Raw genomic sequence first — 18,814 nt, 5'->3', positions numbered from 1 at the left:
GAGCTGCTGTTTGGGGAATACACAAAGAGCAAGTCATTGGAACGCTCCTGTTCTGCACCGCTAGGAACACAGGGCAGGGAGGCTGCTGCTGCTGTGGGAGGGTTGGAGAGACCGCTTTGCTGCTTTAACGTTCCTCAGCACGGAGAGCTGCCAGAGCTCCAAGGGAATCCCAAGAAGCACAGGGATCAGCTCTGCCTTCCCACAGCTCTGCCCTGTGGGATGCTTCCCCACAATGCTTTGCTCTATCTGTTGACGGGGAGCAAGCAACCTGGCCAGGAAATGTCAACAATGGGAGGCAGAAAAAACAGTTTGACTGGTTTTCACTTTTGGCAACTTTTGCATGTCGACTTGTGTCCAAATTCACACAGTAAGACAGGAAGAGAAGCCGTCAGCCACCGCTCTAATGACCGAACATCGCTCCCTTGCTAATTTGTACCACATCATGCTAGGCACTGAAAAGCAAAAAGGTCGACAAAAGTACGTTTTTTATTTTATTTTTTTGGCAGTTCCTGCATAGCCTGTGAGCTCACTTGAGTTGAATTGCTGAACTCCTGAAAGGGATCTGAGGTTAGTGTGTCGTGCGCAAACCACATAAAAAGCCACCGGTAACCAGAAACAGGTTGAAACAAATACACTTCTTCCACTGACATCATGAAGTACACGGGAATGTATGTCTCTACTAGCAGACTTACCTGGTGTTGCCCGGGTCCTTCAGGGCAGGGCCTTAGGGCTAAGGGGTGGGCGGCTAGGAGCCAGGGGCATGTTCTCCCCCCCCCCCCGCACCAGCGTGTGTGGGGCCTGTTCTCCGCCCCTCCCCACTCCCACCCAGCCGGCCTGAAGCCTGTTCTTTCTCCTCCCAGCCTACACCCCTGAACCCGGGGCCTGTTCTTCCCCTCCCAGGCCACCCAGAGCCTGTTCTTTCTCCCCTCCCCATAACCCACGTCTCCTAGCCCGCCAGTGACCTGTTCTTTCTCACCGCCCCCATAGGCTACCCCCTCCAGTCCGCCTGGGGCCTGTTCTTTCTCTCCCCACAGCCTGCCCAGGACCTGTTCTCTCTCCCCCACCCCCCAGGTAAACCCCGCACTAAGGGCCTGTTCTTTTCCCCCGCTCTGGCATTGCAGCCAAGGTGCTGAGATGGGGGTGGGGGGACAAAAGGTTTGGGGCAGAAAGGCTACTTACCAGTGTGCTGGCAGGCAAGATAACAGCCCCGGCCTTGCTGGTCACTCCCTTCATGGTGAAGCTACCCCCAGTGGCCACTCTCATATTGTGTCTCTTCAAACTGCAGCCCCCTCCCCCCCTTTGGATGTTATGGAAAACTGTCCCTTTCCCAGGGCTTCTGGTTGTCCTGGCACAACCAAACCTTGCCCCGTTTACATTACGATAAGAGGATGCTGCATACCAAATGTGGTGGGTCTAGCTCGTACTGTTTAGGAGGAGTCCTTGAACAAACGGACTTGCAGACAGACACACAGACAGATAGATAGGCTGTGTCTAGACTACACCTCTCTGTCGACAGAGAGATGTAGATTAGGCACTTTGAAATTGCTAATGAAGCAGGGATTTAAATATCCCATGCTTCATTAGCATAAACATGACTGCCTTTTTTTCTAAATGGAGTTTTTTCGGAAAAAAACCAGCAGTCTAGACGCGGATCTGTCAAAAAATAAAACCTTTTTCGAAAGATCCTGTATTCCTCAAAAAATGAGGTTTACAGGATCTGTTGGAAAAGGGTTTATTTTTTGACAGATCCGGGTCTAGACTGTCTTTTTTTTTAAAAAAAGCTCCATTTAAAAAAAAAAACGATGGCCATGTTTATGCTAATGAAGCACGGGATATTTAAATCCCTGCTTCATTAGCAATTTCAAAGTGCCTAATCTACATCTCTCTGTCGACAGAGAGGTGGAGTCTAGACGTAACCAGAGAGAGGAAGAGAGAGTATGGGAATAGATAGATAGATAGATAGATAGATAGATAGATAGATAGATAGATAGATAGATAGATAGATAGATAGATATTGCATTGAGCAGGGTGAGCCGCGGGTCAGAAAGTTTGAGAACCACTGACCTTAAGAGGATGGGAGATTATTAAATGTGACCACTGGGGAACTGCCCATGGTTCAGGTCATCAGTGCAAACCACAGGAAATGTGGGTTAATATCCTGGTCTTATCTTTTTCTTCACCGCCCTGGCAGCCTGGTGGGTCTCTCTGACTTTTAGCTCTCTGATACTGCCGAGTCATTAGACACTGAGTAAGACGAAGAACCTCCCATCATTCTGTAATGACTCTCTCTGCAGCACAGAACTGTTCAGCTCTGGCAAGTTTCACTGTAGTACAGAGCCAAGGTGTAGAGAAAAAAATGAGCATGTTGTTGGGCCAGGAAGTGAGGAAAATGAGACGATCTTTGGGAAGCCTATTCCCAGTAACATTGTCCAATAACTCATCTGCATCTAGAACCGAAAAGAAACGCAACCACTGAGGAAATTATTTTATTAAAGCTTAGAAATCTCAACTGATAAATCCTTAAAAAAATAGCAACCAAACCCCCCTCGGAGATCCAATTATACTAGCCACTTCTTATTTCACTGGAATACTTTGAAAAGTCCAGAAAATAATGTGTTTTGTTTTGCTCGACTTTCCCCCACTCCAATATCTTACGTAAAATATGAAAAATGTGTTCACGGGTTAATGTATTTTTTAATCCTTTAAGATTTGTTTCAAGATATTTCACTGTTGTTTTTTGTCACGGATCTGAGCGGAAGAGAGTTCAGAGCCATGGGAGACGTTCCAAAGACTCTGAAGCGCTTTGAATCAGGGGTAACATGAGCAAAGGGACAGAGAACATTTCTTGCCAGAGGTATCGCTGCATTGCTCCAGAGATTTTTCCAAGTGCTCCAAACAGAATTTCAAACACTGAGGCTAAGTCTACACTGGCACCCTTTTCCGGAAATGCTTCAACCAGAAAACTTTTCCATTATAAGCATTTTCGGAAAAAGCGCGTCTACATTGGCAGGATGCTTTTCTGGAAAAGCACTTTTTGCGGAAAAACATCCGTGCCAATGTAGACGCGCTTTTCCGCAAAAAAGCGCCCATCGCCATTTTCGCGATCGGGGCTTTTTTGCGGAAAAGAAATCTGGGCTGTCTACACTGGCCCTTTTCCGGAACAGTTTTCTGGAAAAGAACTTTTGCCCGAATGGTAGCAGCATAGTTTTTCCGGGAAAACACTGACGATTTTACATTAGATCGTCAGTGCTTTTCCGGAAATTCAAGGGGCCAGTTTAGACAGATGGCAAGTTATTCCGGAAAAGCGGCTGATTTTCCGGAATAAGTGGCCAGTGTAGACACAGCCTGAAGGTCTTTGAAAACCAGAAGAGATCTTAAAGGGCAAAACAGAGGATAGCGTATGATGTCATTTCCAAGCACTGATCGACAGGTAGAGATGCAACCCCAAAATAATATATCCAGAATGTGAGAGAGCGCAGACAGCTAATGCTTGTATCAATTCAGGGCCAGGTTAGTAAATCTCCATGGATCAGTGAAGGAATTATTTCTCTGTACAGGTTAAACCTCTCCAGTCCAGCGCCCTCGGGACATGACCGGTTTGGAACGAGAAAATTTTCCAGATCATGGGACGTCAATATTGTCTAGCAGCATTACCAACACTGCCACTGCTTGCTGGGCTGTTAGAAGGCATTTAGGGGTAAATTAGAGCTAAATGACAGCACAAAACACTGAGAGCCAGGACTGGTGGCTGTAAAAAAACTTTATGGGACTGAGGGAACCTTGGAAACACCCATGAAAAGTGGCCATCGGGCTAGGTGAAGTTATTCCGGATTACGGGTGTTTCCGTACCAGAGAGTTCTAGACTAGAAAGGTTCAACCTGTAGCGTGAAAGCTAGTCCTGATAGTTGAAGCAAACATCTACTTACTGTGCAACCAAGTTTGTAGATCCCTGAGATGGGAAACAGACTTTGCAACAACATGTTCATTGAAGCTGCGGATCTTGCACTGAAGATTTCCAGGGACATTTAGTTTTAAGCAGTGTGGCCACTGCATTTATGTTAGCAATGAGCCGGTTGGACCAGACAGGTTTCGGAGCAGTAGCTGTGTTAGTCCGTTTCAGCAAAAACAACCAAGAGTCTGTTGGCACCTCAGGGTATGTCTACACTAGCTCGTTAGTTCGAGCTAGGTAGGCAAATGAGGGCAACCGGAGTTGCAAACGAAACCTGGGATTTAAATATCCCGGGCTTCATTTGCATGTTCCCGGGCGCCGCCATTTTTAAATCCCCCTTAGTCTGAACTCCGTGCCCGCAGCTACACGCGGCACGGAGTAGGTAGTTCGAATTAAAGATCCTAATCCGAACTACCGTTACTCCTCATTCCACAGGGAATAAGGAGTAACGGTAGTGGAATGAGGAGTAACGGTAGTTCGAATTAGGATCTTTAATTCGAACTACCTACTCCGTGCCGCATGTAGCTGCGGGCATGGAGTTCGGACTAGGGGGAATTAAAAATGGCGGCGCCGGGGAAGATGCAAATGAAGCCCGGGATATTTAAATCCCGGGTTTCATTTGCAACTCTGGTTGCCCTCATTTGCCTACCTAGCTCAAAGTAACGTGCTAGTGTAGACATACCCTCAGCAACTTAACAAATTTATTAGGAGTGGTCCAGCGGCACTTTAGAGACTAACCAAAATATATAGAATCATGAGCTTTCTTGGGCATATTAGAGGATCGATATCAGCAGGTGCCCACAATGCCCCTCTGCCATGTGTATTGGCCAAACCGGACAGTCTCTGCAACCAAGGATAAATGCTCACAAATCAGACATTGGAACTGGCAACACACAGAAACCTGCAGAGGAACATGTTAACCTGCCTGGCCATTCAGTCATGGATTTAAAAGTAACTCTCCTTCTACTAAGGAATTTCACCAGCCAGTTACAGAGGGAGTCTGCAGAACTGAAATTCATCTACAGACTGGACACCGTTACCCTGGGCTTGAATAAAAACATGAACTGGTTGGCACATGACACAGCCAATTTCTCCTGCTTTTAACATCTTGGAGAGGGTCCAGAGAAGAGCAATAAGAACAATTAAAGGTCTAGAGAATATGACCTATGAGGGAAGGCTGAAAGAATTGGGTTTGTTTAGTTTGGAAAAGAGAAGACTGAGGGGAGACAGGAGAGCCGTTTTCAGGTATCTAAAAGGGTGTCATAAGGAGGAGGGAGAAAACTTGCTCATCTTGGCCTCTGGGGATAGAACAAGAAGCAATGGGCTTAAACTGCAGCAAGGGAGGTTTAGGTTGGACATTAGGAAAAAGTTCCTAATTGTCAGGGTGGTCAAACACTGGAATAAATTGCCCAGGGAGGTTGTGGAATCCCCATCTCTGGAGATATTTAAGAGCAGGTTGGATAAATGTCTATCAGGGATGGTCTAGTCAGTATTTGGTCCTGCCATGAGGGCAGGGGGACTGGACTCGATGACCTCCCGAGGTCCCTTCCAGTCCTAGTATTCTATGATCTGCATTTTCACATCAAAAGCTATGAATGGGACACACCCAGCCCACTTCATTAGTCTCATTAACACAGATCCTACAATGGACAGGTATTACTTCTGGTGTTGCATATCTCTTGGTTTCACCACTCCAGCTCATCTGAGGAAGTGGGTTTTGCCCACGAAAGCTCATGATTCCGAGTATTTTGGTTCCTCTCTAAGGTGCCACAGGACCACTTGTTTTTAAAGTTACAGGCTAACATGGCTACCTCTCGGAAATGTATCAGGGCATAAGCTTTTGTGAGCTACAACTCCCTTTCTCAGATGCTTGCAGTGAAAGAAAGGCAGGGGTACAGAGGTGGGAGTATAACCGTGTCCAGGGGGATGCATGGGGGGTGCGAGGGGTCATGCGCTCCCCCAATACCATGGGTGGGAGGAGCCAGCCAGCCGCCGGTGGAGGGTTAACAGGGGGCTGGTCACCTGCAGGAACCATCCATCCCCCTCCCGCTCACCAGCAGCAGCAGGGGAAGCGGAGCAAGTTGGCCCCATTGCTTTGCTCTCCCGGTCACACTGCTCCATGGAAAGGGGGCAGGACTGATTCACAATCCCTGGTGGGAAGTGGAGCGACCTGGGGAGCAAAGCTGCTGCAGGTGAGTGTGGAGGGGGAGGGTGGCAAACCCTTGCTGCGGGCACCGGCCCTGCTAGTCCCCCGGGTTGAGGGAAGAGAGGGGGCGGAGTAGGGAGAGGGAGGAGAAGGGGCGGTGCAAGAGAGGGGAGGAAGCAGGTTGGGGCGGGGAGAGGCAGGGCTGAGGTGGAAAGATGGTTCTTTTACTTCAAGCCTCTGAGGACGCGCGCTGCAGCTCCCAAGAGCTTATCCCCTGGTAAATGTCTGAGCCTTTCCGGTGCTGCCCGACTCCTGGCTGTATTTGGACTAGACGCTTATTTTGGGTGGGGCCGTCACACCTGTGGCAGGGTCCCCCTCCGGAGTCCCGCCTGTGCGCCGTCTCTCACGCCCACGCGGCAAAGCGTTCGTGGCTCAGCCGTATTTGCGCACAGGCGGGCTGAAAGGCCCAGGACACACTTTGCCACGGGAGGGAAACGTGCCCCGGGCAGAAGGCCAGCGCCAGACCCATGTATGACTTCACCTTCGCGGCTTTTCCCCTCTAATCCCTGCAGAATTGAAAGGACAGCGACACTAACAGACCCAGCACCCTCCCCGCTGTGGAGCGCTTCAGAAGCCCATGTTCCCCCGAGCGAGGGAATAGCCCAGTTTGTTGCGGTTCCCAATGAAAGACACTAAACCCATATAGGTGTCGATGAGGAGGGGCTGGTTCAGGACCGCGACGCTGCTGGTCTTGCCCGGCGCCGGGTTCTTGCTCTGGGCGCTCTGAACGGCCTGGACCAGCTGAGCAGTGAACTCGGACATCTACGGAGGGAAGGAGATGACAAGAGTGAGGATTAAGTGAAGGCCTAAGGAACCAGCTGCGTGTTGTCTTTGGCCTCCTTCCTCCATGCTGCAGGGGCTGAGAGGAAAGCAACCCGCCTCAGACGTGCAGCGGGCGCTCAGCTGTCGGCAGCAAATAATCCATGTAATTGAATCCTCCTCAGTATGCGCTGGATGCGTATGTGCAGGCATCTCCTCTTGTCCCTCAGCCACCCCCACCCCCACAACACAGGAAAGCATTTGACATGGTCTCGCACGACCTCCTTATCAATAAACTGGGAAATACAACCTAGACGGGGCTACTACAAGGTGGGTGCAGAACTGGCTGGAGAACCGTTCTCAGAGGGTAGTTATTAACAGTTCACAGCCATAGCGGAAGGGCAGAACAAGTGGGGTTCTGCAGGGGTCTGTTTTAGGGCCGGTTCTGTTCAATATCTTCAACGATATAGATATTGGCATAGAACTGGGGTGTCCAACACACTAGCCACTGGCCACATGTGGCTATTTGGCCAGTTGAGTGTGACTAGTTCATTATAGCAGGATCCACTATAGAAGCTACTGCTTCAGAACTGGTTGGACACCCCAGGCATAGAGAGCACGCTTATTAAGTTTGCAGATGATACTAAGATGGGAGAGGTTGCAAGTGCTTTGGAGGAGAGGGTCGTCATTCAAACAATCTGGACAAACTGGAGGAATGGTCCGAGGTCAATAGGATGAGATTTACCAATTGAGCAAAAACCCCTCTGTTCTTTCGAGTTACTGTTGATTTAGTGCCGTAAGAACGCGCTTGCAGTATGGACATCACTGGAGTTTTTTTCAGAAAAACACCTGTTTTTCCAAAAAAACTCTGCAGTGTAGACATAGCCCCCGACAGGAAGTTTTTCCTAATGTCCAACCTAAACTTCCCTTGTTTCACTTTAAGCCCCTTGCTTCTTGTCCTAGCATCAGAAGCCAAGGAGAACAATTTTTCTACCTCCCCCTTGTACCACCCTTTTAAATACTTGAAAGCTGCTATCCTGTCCACTCTCTGTCTTTTCTTTTCTAAATCAAATAAGCCTCGTTCTTTCCATCTTCCCTCATCGCTCATGTTCTTTTGACGTTTCATCATTTTTGTTGCTCTTCTCTGGATCTTCTCCAATTTTTCCACAACTTTCTTAAAATGTGGTACCCGTTGTGTGAAAACACAAAACAGCACAACAGGCACACCGCACTGGGAGGCAGGGATGGGGGGAGGGCGCTGAACCCGCAGTTGGCTGGTGGGGCCACAGGAGCTCATGGGGCCATGGGCAGAGGTGCCAGGTAGCTGGGGAGGGGAGCCCAGCAGAAAGGCTGCACCCTCCCTCCAACCTCCCTGATCTGGAAAACTCCCTTGTCCGGGATTGATCAGGTCCTGAGGGAGCCGGACGAGGGAGGTCCAACCTGTAATGAACAATCTAGAAGTCTAATTTGTGTAATATACATGCTACTCATATAGCATTTGCAGAGCAGGGTCATCTGTTGTTATTCCAGTGGGAAATGCACCCGCTTTGGTTTCTCAATTACACTCCAGTTCCTCTGATGAGGGAGTTTTTGCCCACAAAAGCTCATGAGTCTACATATTTGGGTCAGTCTCTAAGGTGCTACAGGACCATTTGTTTTGAGAACGAGACTAGTTCCGGAAGAAGTTCTCTCAGGATGAGTCTACACTGCACCCGGAGCTGGAAATGAGCTACGCAACTGGCGTAGCGTCTTTCGAGTCAATTTTGAAATAGCGTATGTCATACTCTGGCACGCTCTCCCCAGTGCCAAATTTCGAAATAACCTGCTGTTCCAAACCATCCCTTCCTCCTCATGGAATGAGGGTTACAGGGACGTCGGACTAGCAAGCCCGTCGTATTTCGAAATAACGGGCTTGCTGGGAAGATGCGGGATAGCGCTGCAGTGTAGACGTAGCCTCAGTGTATAGCTATTACTGAAGGCAAGATTAAAAAAGGGGGACAGTTAAGAAATGGAGGCCCCAGACAAACATGCCTTCCACCTCCACAGCCTTTCCCCTGCCGTCCAGAGAACTCCTGCTCCCTACCTGGCAGGCGGCGCGGAACCCTTCGCTGCTGCCCTTCACCGGATGCTCTGTGAAAGTTGCATAAGGGATATCCACGGCCCATGGGTTCCAACGGGACAGGACAGACGGCTCCTTCAGGTTGTCCCAGTAGATTCGCAGGCCTTCTCCCTCTCTCCTAGAGAATGAGCAACGCAGACAGAAAATGGCATATTATACGGGGCTGCTCATAACAGAAGAGCCAGCAACCATTGGCACAGGTCCATGTTCTGGCTAAGGGGGGATTCGATCACAGGCTATCGTAGCTATCTGAGGAACAAATATGTAGTGATGGGTTCTTTCCGTGAGCTGAGAAAGGTCTAACACGCTCCTGCAGTTGGGAGTTCAAGCCGGACAAAGGCAGACTGAGAATAAGGCGTTCATTTTGGACAGGGAGAGCAAGTAACCAGGGGACCCATTTGCCAAGGGTCCTGGTGGATTCTGCATCACTGACAATTTCTAAATTAAATGTGGATATTTCCCTGCTTTAGGGACTACTGTGGGGCAGGTTGCTGGCCGGTGTTCTACAGGAAAGCAGACAGCGTGATCGCAGTGGTCCCTTCTGGCCTTGGAATCGCTGAATCGGAGGGTCAAAGGGCATGATATGAACAACCCGAGTCTCTAAGGAGTTTTTAACATCGCCCAGTCCTGGTGCCTGGGGGGTTCCTTTACGTGGCAGACTGGCTAGGCTTGTAGACCCCACCATGCACAGCTGGGTCCTAAGTCTTTGTAGGAGTCAGAAAACCCTGTGTTCTAATCATCCCCGAGAGGTGCTATCTGGGGGGAACGGTCCCAAACAAGAGACTTCACGGCTTCTGCTGCATGCTTCCAAAACGCCCTCCGACTTCACTACACTTCAGCGCAGCGAGAAGCGCTTGACCATTTTCTTCTCCCCTATTGTCTCTGTTTACAACGTCAGGGCGCCCAGCGCTGAGACTCATTGGTCAGGGTCAACGATTAGCTTTCAGAACACGCGTCCCGGTAATCATAGCCCTCCTCTTGGGCAAATCGGGAGGGAAGGCAAAAAACGACGCCCCTCACCGAAGCAGGCACCCCAATGCCCTCCGACGCCAGGATTTGAAACGCCTTGTTTTGCAAAACTAAAACAGCCGAAAACCACCCCTTGCATCCGAGCAGAAGTTGCTGGTGTTCCCCCAGCGTTCGGCTGGGGCAGTCCGGTGGCGAGCCGGGCGGGCGTGTTAATGAGAGGTCTGGTTTTATATGTCGAGGCGCTTAAGCACAGGCCTGCAGTCCAAGCATGTACTCCAAGTTAATAATGCGCTTACACGCTTTGCTGAAGCAGGGCCCGCAGGGATACTAACGGGATGGGCAGCGCTGTCGGGGCCAGCCGCCCCCTCTGCACCCCTCTCTTGAACAGCGGTGCTGACAATTCGTCCCTCAGCTGGCAGCAGTGGCAGTCGGAGCCCTGGGTCCTTTAAATCACCACCGGAGCACCACGCTGTGCAGCTCTGAGGACTGTGGGTGCACATCACACCCCGGGCGGCTCACAGGGCTGGCTGCCCCAGCCCCCCCCTTCCACATGCGGCCCCGCCCCTTCCAGGGACTCAGAGCCACACGTCACCAGCCCCTCCTGGTACCAGGGTCTGACTTCCTGCAGTTTCCCCCTTCGGTGCAGTCACCAGCTGCCCTTGCTAGGGAATTACCCGATCCACTCCAGGTGCCTCTGCAGCAAGGAGAACTGGCTAAGCCCAGCCCGGCAGCCCTTAAAGGGGGGGAAGCCACCCAGTTAGGCACCGTCTGGAGGCCAGGAGTGGGTTGGCAGGTCCCAGTTGGGGGATGGCCCCTTTCCAAGCGTGTCAATGGAAGCTGGTACCTCACTCAATCAGGCCCGTCGTTTGTAGATGCCCTGGTGTAAGAACAATGAGCCCAAAACATCTCCTGCCTACCCAGGACATCACCAGCCCCCAGCTGGAGCGGGGGTCTGTGCAGACCCCCAAGGCGGGCCCACCATGCAAAGTTCCCCCGGCTCCATCTGCGATACCGATCTTTCCGAAATGGAGATTGTGGCTTCATTCAGCAATGAAGCCGGCCCTTTTTAGCCCAATCCCTTATAGGTGTTTGCTGCCAATGCAATCTGTAGGTAATGGCACCGGAAGTCCTATTGTCCTAAACCTCTGAAACCAGCCCAGGACAGGCAAGGAGCTTTCTGTTCATCTATAATTAAAACCGGGGCTTTCGGGAAAGAAAAGCTAGTGCCTACTTGCAGTGCCACCGCAGTGCCTCGGAGCTTCCTGCGTTTAGGAAGCCTAGCTCTCTACTTAGGAGCGCAGCCCCTTTGGGGATGTTGTTGTGGTTTCTGCATTTACTATGATGTAAAAAAAAAAAAAAAGGCTGGTCCCGGGCTTTATTTGGAGAGGGTTCACGCGGCAAAATACACCAGAGTCTTGGCACAGCTAGCGGACGTGTTTTCAGACTATGGGCAATTACATCAGAAATCCGAAACCCAATGATTTCTGCACCTAATCCTCTTTATAGCTGAAGATTATAGAGCTTCCTTTAAAAAGTTGTAAAAAGGGGAAAGATTTCTGAGAGTACGTCCAGCTCCTCCCTTTGTCCTTCAACCCTGATACTTTTATTTCTCTATGCAGCATTTTTCCCCACTCCCCAGCTTGGCAACAAAATCCAAGTGAATATTTTACATGTGTGTGGTTAATGAAGCATAAAAACATAAGAGCAGCCATAATGGATCAGACCAAAGGTCCACCCAGCCCAGTGTCCTGTCTGCCCACAGTGGCCAATGCCAGGTGCCCCAAAAGGAATGAACAGAACAGGGAATCATCCATCGATCCCTCCCCTGTTACCCATTCCCAGCCTCTGACAACAGAGGCTAGAGGCACCATTCCTGCCCATCCTGGCTAACAGCCTGTGACGTAGTGGGGGTACCTGGCTGGTTTCTATGCTGCTGGCTCTGGGGTAACCCCCACTGGCTGCCGTGGGTACCACGACCCAGCAAAACAGGATGAGTCACTATGCAAACCAGTAGGGCCTCACATGGAGAGGAACAAAGGAAGGGGGAATGCTGCCCTGGCTGGGGGGCAGGGCTGGAAGAGGGTTAGTGAGTTGCTGGCTGGAAGCATGGAGGAGACAGCCTAGGGAAAGGGGCTGGAGTTTAGGGGCCCAGTCTCCCCCATCTCAAGGGGGCCTGAGGCATCCTAGCCCAGCTCTGTGACCAGATTACATCTGTGCTGTGCTGTATCCTGGAGAGGGAATAAAGTTCCTCTATTCCACCGGCTGGTGCAGTCTGTTTGTGCCATTTCGGGGCTGCAGGAGACGGGGGACCCCCAACGCGCCGTCACACAGCCATTGATGGACCTAACCTCCATGAATTGATCTAGTTCTTTTTTGAACCCTGTTAAAGTCTTGGTCTTCACAACATCCTCTAGCAAGGAGTTCCACAGGTTGACTGTAAGTAGTAATCAGGCTTCCATCCATTCAGAGATCTTGCACTGTGAAATGTTAGCTGCTGCACATGTCAATTTACATGCAAATTTCATTCTGTCCAAAAGGGATGTACATTTGCCAGTGTCTCTTGCCAGGTCAGCTCCCAACTTGTAAACAGGGTTCCAAGGACCCTATACTGCCATTTCTTCTGAAGTTTGATGTCTGAATTCATGTCTCAGAAGAGGAACAGGAGTAATCTTTTCTGCTGCAGAGATGTATATGGGATAAGCAGCCACACCCGAAACAGTTAAGCAGTTACTGGGAATGGGGAATCCAAACTTTTAAAGGTAACGGGAAGAAGGACTCCAAATCCTGCAGAAAGCTTTGCAAATGTGAGCCTAAAAGTCCACACGCTCATGGTGGCGGAGTGAACGGCTCCGGATAACGAACGGTCATCCCAATGGTAGGCGCGGCACAGAATTTACCACTTTCTGGCTCTATCTTCACCACCCTGAGCTAAAGGAGAATCTCCGTGGGCAGGACATGACCACAACTAAACTCCTGACCGAGACTGTTACGAGCGCCGATTGCCATCTTTGTCCTGATTTGGGGGTTGCGGAGCGACAGAGTCTCATCTGAACTACAAACTCTAACTGCCATGAGTGAGCTGCAGTCGCTGACGGAGATTCAGGGGCCTCCGAATGGGGCAATCGGAAAACCGTGTGGATGCTGGAGAGACGGAGGCCCATTTTCCCTATCCTGAAAAGTAGGGCGAGCTGGGTTTTAAACGGCAAATTCTGTCTGTGGTTTCACACCATGGTTCCCTGCACTGCAAATGTACGTGTGGATGTACAGAGGAACTGTTTTACCCGGCTCAGGGCTTTCTTCTCCTTTTCATTACCCTGGGGCAGGAGGCTCTCACGCTCTGTGCTGTTGTATGTGGCAGGAGACACCTACGTGACACGGACTGATTCAGGGGCTGGAGCACATGACCTATGAGGAGAGGCTGAGGGATTTGGGCTTTAGTCTGCAGAAGAGAAGAGAAGAGCGAGGGGGGATTTGATTGCAGCCTGCAGCTTCCTGAAAGGGAGTATAAAAGAAAGTTCTTCTTCACACAGCATGTAGTCAACCTGTGGAACTCCTTGCCAGAGGAGGCTGTGAAGGCTAGGACTATAATAGAGTTTAAAGAGAAGCTAGATAATTTCATGGAGGTTAGGTCCATAAAAGGCTATTAGCCAGCGGATAAAATGGTGTCCTTGGCCTGTGTCTGTCAGAGGCTGGAGAGGGATGGCAGGAGACAAATCGCTTGATCATTGTCTTCGGTCCACCCTCTCTGGGGCACCTGGTGCTGACCACTGTCGGCAGACAGGCTACTGGGCTAGATGGACCTTTGGACTGACCCAGTACGGCCGTTCTTATGTTCTTATGAGTGGGGGGTTCCAAAGAGGCTGGAGAGAGGCTGTTCTCAGTGGGGGCAGATGACAGAACGGGGAGCAATGGGCTCAAGTTACAGTGGGGGAGGTCTAGGTTGGAGATTAGGAAAAACTATTTCCTTAGGAGTGGGGAAGCGCTGGGCTGGGTTCCCTAAGGAGGGCGTGGAATCTCCATCCCTAGAGGTGTTTCAGTCCCGGCTTGACCAAGCCCTGGCTGGGCGGATTGAGTTGGGTTGGTCCTGCCTTGGGCAGGGGGCTGGACTCGATGACTCCTGAGGTCTCCTCCCGCCCTAGGATTCGGTGATTCCATGGCTCAAGACGCTTCCATCTCCTTCTGCTTTGCCAGCAGCCACGTGCGGATCCGGCCTTCGGGATTCGTCACTGGTTGCAAACCAAAGGCCGGGAGGTTCGGGCAAACCTGAAAGCAGTTGCTAGAACGATCCCACTCCAAAGCAACAGCACTCTGCCCACAGGAACACACTCGCTGACCAAAGGGCCAGTGGCTGTTTCTCCCTCCGTGGGGTGCAGGTAGAAAGTCGTCATTCAGCCCACAGGGAAGCCAGTGACTAGCCCACCTCGTTCTCCTCGGATCGCTCGGTCCTTCGCCCCCCGCCCTGCCCAAACAAACCAACCCATCGCAAATGGAAATGTTTCATCATTCGCTGACGCCAGCGGCCGCAGCATAACCGGCGGCGGGAGGGAAATGGCAGTTTCCCTGGCTCGGTGCCTCTCTCCTGCTCCTCTCCGGGCTTAGCCCGGGAATTACCAACACAGCCTGGGGCAACGCATGCCGCTTTACAAGGCAGCCCACACATTTGGTTCTTGCTCAGAAGGGGGGCTGCGCCCCTCGGGCCAAAAGGAGCGCACAGCCAACCGGAGCAGAAATGTGCATTCGGAAGGAAGAAGAAACAACATTTTTAAACCCTTCCCAGTAACACAAAAATCTTGGCAACACGACCTGCTGTTCCCCCCGCCTGTTATGGGCTGATCGACACAAAGGAAGCAGCATGTTGGCACGGCCGCCTGGGTATTAAATGCTGGTTTTCTGCTCACCGAAATGACCTCAGCTGGGATATTTTCCATGACAGGAGCCCAGAAGACGCTGGCACCAAGTCAGCCCGTCATAGTTTCAGAGCGTGTTTACATGCTCGCGAGGCCCCCCGGCTGTTCCAAACCCATCGGCAGGTGCTGCCTTTATCTGCTCTTTGCTCACCTGGCTTGCAACCAGACCGCTGGGAGGCCCGGGGCTCAGACAGGTTAACTATTTGCTGACTCCGGCAGCCAGCAGGGTGAGGAACCTCAGGGACGTTGAGAGCCCCAGGGGGCGAGATGGCCACACACAGCTGGCCTGTCTCCAGGCCCAGGCCCTGAGCACATCTGCTTGCAGAGGGCTCTTTAAACCGGCAGACTTGGAACCAGGGGCTGGGAGCTGACACTAGACAAATTCAAGCTGAAGCAAAGGGGCCCATGTTTAACAGGCTGGGTAATTAACCACTGGCACAGCCGCCCCGGGCATGTGGTGGATGCTTTGCCATGTGGAGGCTTAGATGGAGACCGCATGTCTGGGTAAAGGAGACACTCAGCCACAGGCCGGGGCTGCTGGCAGCAGTCCCTGAGCAACTGTCTCTGGGCTGTATTAAGTAGGAGGCCAGGCCAGAGCATTGCACAAGTCCCTTCCATCCATGACAAAGTCCACCCGAGGCTAACCCCGTGGGCAATCCTCCGATCAGAGGATGAGATCAGCGGGCAAAAGGACGCATCAGGGAAACCAGTGGAGAGTCACAGAATTGTGCACTGGAAGCAGACGTGGGTGTCTACAGCCGATTCCTTACCCCACCTCTATTTAGTACCCCCCATCCCTCAGCCTGATCCTCCTTCAAAGCAGGGAGCATGACCCGAAATGCCAGGCGCTGGGTCGCTTTGCTGTAGTGGGACCAGGTGACTAGTGGGGGTTGTTTCCTGACTGCACGGCACCCCAGAAGTGGCCAGTCGCGGGTCCAGCCCCTAGGCACTGCCCTGTCCCTGAGCACCGACTCTACATTCCCATTGGCTGGTTCCTGGCCAATGGGAGCTGGGGAGGACGGTGTGTGTGAGAGCAGCGCGCCGAGCTCCATGTGCCCCTCTGCCTTGGACTCAGACCTGCTGCCGGGACCCAGCGTGGTCTGAGGTGCCAGGCCAGGCGGGAAGCAGCCTTAGAATCCCCGCTGCTCTGCTGACTGAGTCGCTGGAGATGAACCCCTGCCTGACCCGGCACCCCAATCCCCTGCCCCAGCCCTGAGCCCCCCCCCCTGCACCCAACCCCTCATTCCCGGCCCCACCCCGCAGCCCACGCTCTAGTCAAACGATATGTTGGGTCACAGGCAGCAGCAACTTTCTCCAGCTGGGGCGTGAGAGAAAGCGCTTGAACCGCCCTGCTCGTAGGGCCTGTGGTGGCTTCTATGGCCCGGCTTTGAGGAACTGGTCTCCCCGGGAGCTGGACAGTCGGTTCAAATCCTCTCTCTTTGCTGCACTTAACTGGGCCTAGGCCGCACTGACTCCTCGCTGTTGGGCAACATGCCCCAAGAGACGGGAGGTGAGGTGCCGCCCTTAATCCCACATGGCCTGGAAGAATGATAATTACACCCTGAGCAGCACTATTTACAAGGCTCACCCCACGGGCCAGGAAGGGCGCATTAAAAGCGGGGTATAAAAGGGAAGGGTGAGTCATGCTCTCAGAAGGCTTTGTTGTAGAGGAAGATAAAGATCGATCGAATGCGACTCACAAGCATCTGCGCGGGGAGTAGGCGGCCTGCCTCTCATCCTGGAGCTCACTCACCCAGAAGGAGAGCACCCGGGCTGTGCTGGGCTCCATTTCCGTCGCCGTTCTAATTCCCCCTTTACTCTGCTCCCTGCTGCCCATCCTGGGACGATATCCCGAGTGGAACATATCCCTGCCTGTGCCTCTCGCACGGCCTATCCACCACCCAGGCACGCGTCTTAGCACTACTCCCCACCAATGGGCCCAACTGCGTGTGGAATACATGTTGTGATGTGCACTGAGCCATGTGTGGATGTGCACCACCAGTAGAAACACATGCTTCCGGCTGAGCACTTGGGCAGCCACCCAGAATTTCTCCTGGGTGGCTGCCGAAGTGCTCAGCTTACAGGGAACACTGCTCCCCACCTTCCTTACTCCACTAAGGGACCGCCCTTCCCACCCCCTTCATTGCCGTATCCGTAGCTTGTTCCTAGGACCGCCTCCCCGTGACTCCCTCTGCCTGGACTTCCCCCCACTGCCGCGCTGGGTGCCAGTTCTCTTTCCCCATCCCTCCACAGTACTCATGAGCTTGGCACCCTGCTGCCTGCTGCCCTATATCCCATGGGGACGGATGTCTGCTGCGCCGGCGGGGCCCACGACAGGGTCCCTAAAACCAGAGTTCTCTGGATCTCCTCCCTGAGAGACCCCAGCTGGTATCTGAGTCCTGGCAGGCTAATGAGATCCTGTCTGCATCCCCAGGGCACACAGACAGCCCCACGCCCTGGCTGCCTCCCCGTTCCATTTCTCTCCGGAGCACCAGGAGATGCGGATGAACTCGGGACTGGGTGGAACTTTCTGATTGGCCCAGGGCGCCCATTCGTATACACACGGCTCGATACCAAGTGGTTCTCGCTCAGGCTTTGCCAGAAATGCCCTCAGGACAGCCAGCGGCCGCACGCTTAGGGAACACCTGGCACGTACGCCCTTTTCTGCAGGCGGCAGGCCGCGGTCGCCCATCCACGACGGGCAAAGCTGTGTGGTGGAACGCAGGCTCTGTGCCGGAGGGGATCGACTCTGCAGGCTGCGCGTCTCTGGCGGCCTTTGCTCAATACCCTGCGCCCGTGAGCGCAATGTCAAGGAGCCAGGCCACTGGCTTTGCCTCTCTTCCAAAAGGTGATGACCCTGTGGAGCAGCGTGGTCACGCCGCGCCAGGCCAAGAAAGGGTTAAAACAGCCTTGGGAGGGAGCTGTTGCTAGGGGGCCAATCACGAGAGCCCTTGTGGCAGCCAATCAGAGCCCAGAAGGGCTGTATAAAAGAGAGGGCTGGCCAGGCTGGGAACACGCTCACTCCAGTCCTGGAGGGAGAAGGACCCAGCTGCCTGCTCGCCAGGGTGCCACGGACACAGCAGTGCTGGGAAAGGCAGGGTGGGCCATGAGAACTCCAGCCTGAGTAGCTCCCGGCTGAGGCCCGGCGATAGTGGCCTGAGGGTACGAAGGAGGCAGCCAGGGCAGCAGGTCTGCACCCCCTTGCCAATGAGGACTGGCCATGTCAGGCTGCAGTGTGCCCCTGAGGGAGGGGCTAGATGCCACCTGGCCGTGGGTCACTGAGGCAAGGTGGGCCTAGAAGGGTTGGGGGTTCCCTGAGGGGGAGGACCCCAGAGTATGGGGACACTGAGGCAGGGCAGTATCGAGAGGGGAGGGTGCTGTGGTCTGGAGTCCAAACACAAAGTGATGGAGAATAGCAGGCGAGATACCGGCTGGAAGGGGGCGTTCCAGGGCTGAACGGAGCTAGTTCGCAAGTGACCAGCAGGAGGCGCCGTGCCAGGGAGTCACACCATGTTACAGCCCCTCCTGGCCTCCTCCCCACCCCCTGGGACCACTCTCTAAGCTTTATTTAGAGGGAACAGCCCCGCCTCCCGAATTGCACAGTCCCACTGTCTGTAGCAACCGACTGTAGCCCACTGGTGAATTCACATCCCCAAGGTGGTGGGGCAAAGGCCTCCCGAACCCAGCAACCGAAATGAGATGAGAACAATGCATTGAGACCGCCCCCTGCGCCCAGTCCTGCCCTCTCCTGCCCCAGAGCCGCGGAATAACTCCAGCCTCGGCCGCTGTCAAGGGCATTTGACAAACCCCCAGCACTATTCTGAAGAAAACAATTTGTGCTCTGATCTCCAGTAGGTTGTCATGGGCAAGTTCAGCCTGTTTCCCACAGCTGTAAATCATCTGTG

General features: G+C 52.8%; 1 protein-coding gene across 9 annotated transcripts in view; it reads right to left on the bottom strand.

Moving 5' to 3' along the window:
* Positions 1 to 1,992: 1,992 nt before the first annotated feature.
* The window catches only part of TPRG1 (tumor protein p63 regulated 1), an 80,274-nt gene continuing 63,452 nt past the window's right edge, over positions 1,993 to 18,814 (bottom strand). For 5 of the 9 annotated variants that reach the window (XM_075938245.1, XM_075938247.1, XM_075938248.1 and 2 more), the window contains 2 exons: positions 8,998 to 9,151; positions 4,506 to 6,917 (listed from right to left, as the gene is read on the bottom strand). In XM_075938245.1, coding sequence (XP_075794360.1) covers positions 6,723 to 6,917; positions 8,998 to 9,151 — 349 coding nt within the window. In that variant the 3' untranslated portion in view covers positions 4,506 to 6,722. Of the gene's footprint in view, positions 2,448 to 4,501; positions 6,918 to 8,997; positions 9,152 to 18,814 lie in introns of those variants that run through there. The other 4 variants (XM_075938241.1, XM_075938240.1, XM_075938243.1 and 1 more) reach the window with 4 other exon arrangements.

This window comes from Pelodiscus sinensis, chromosome 10 (assembly GCF_049634645.1).
Source record: "Pelodiscus sinensis isolate JC-2024 chromosome 10, ASM4963464v1, whole genome shotgun sequence".
Lineage (NCBI taxonomy): Eukaryota > Metazoa > Chordata > Testudines > Trionychidae > Pelodiscus > Pelodiscus sinensis.
This window is presented reverse-complemented; position numbering and strand designations above follow the sequence as displayed.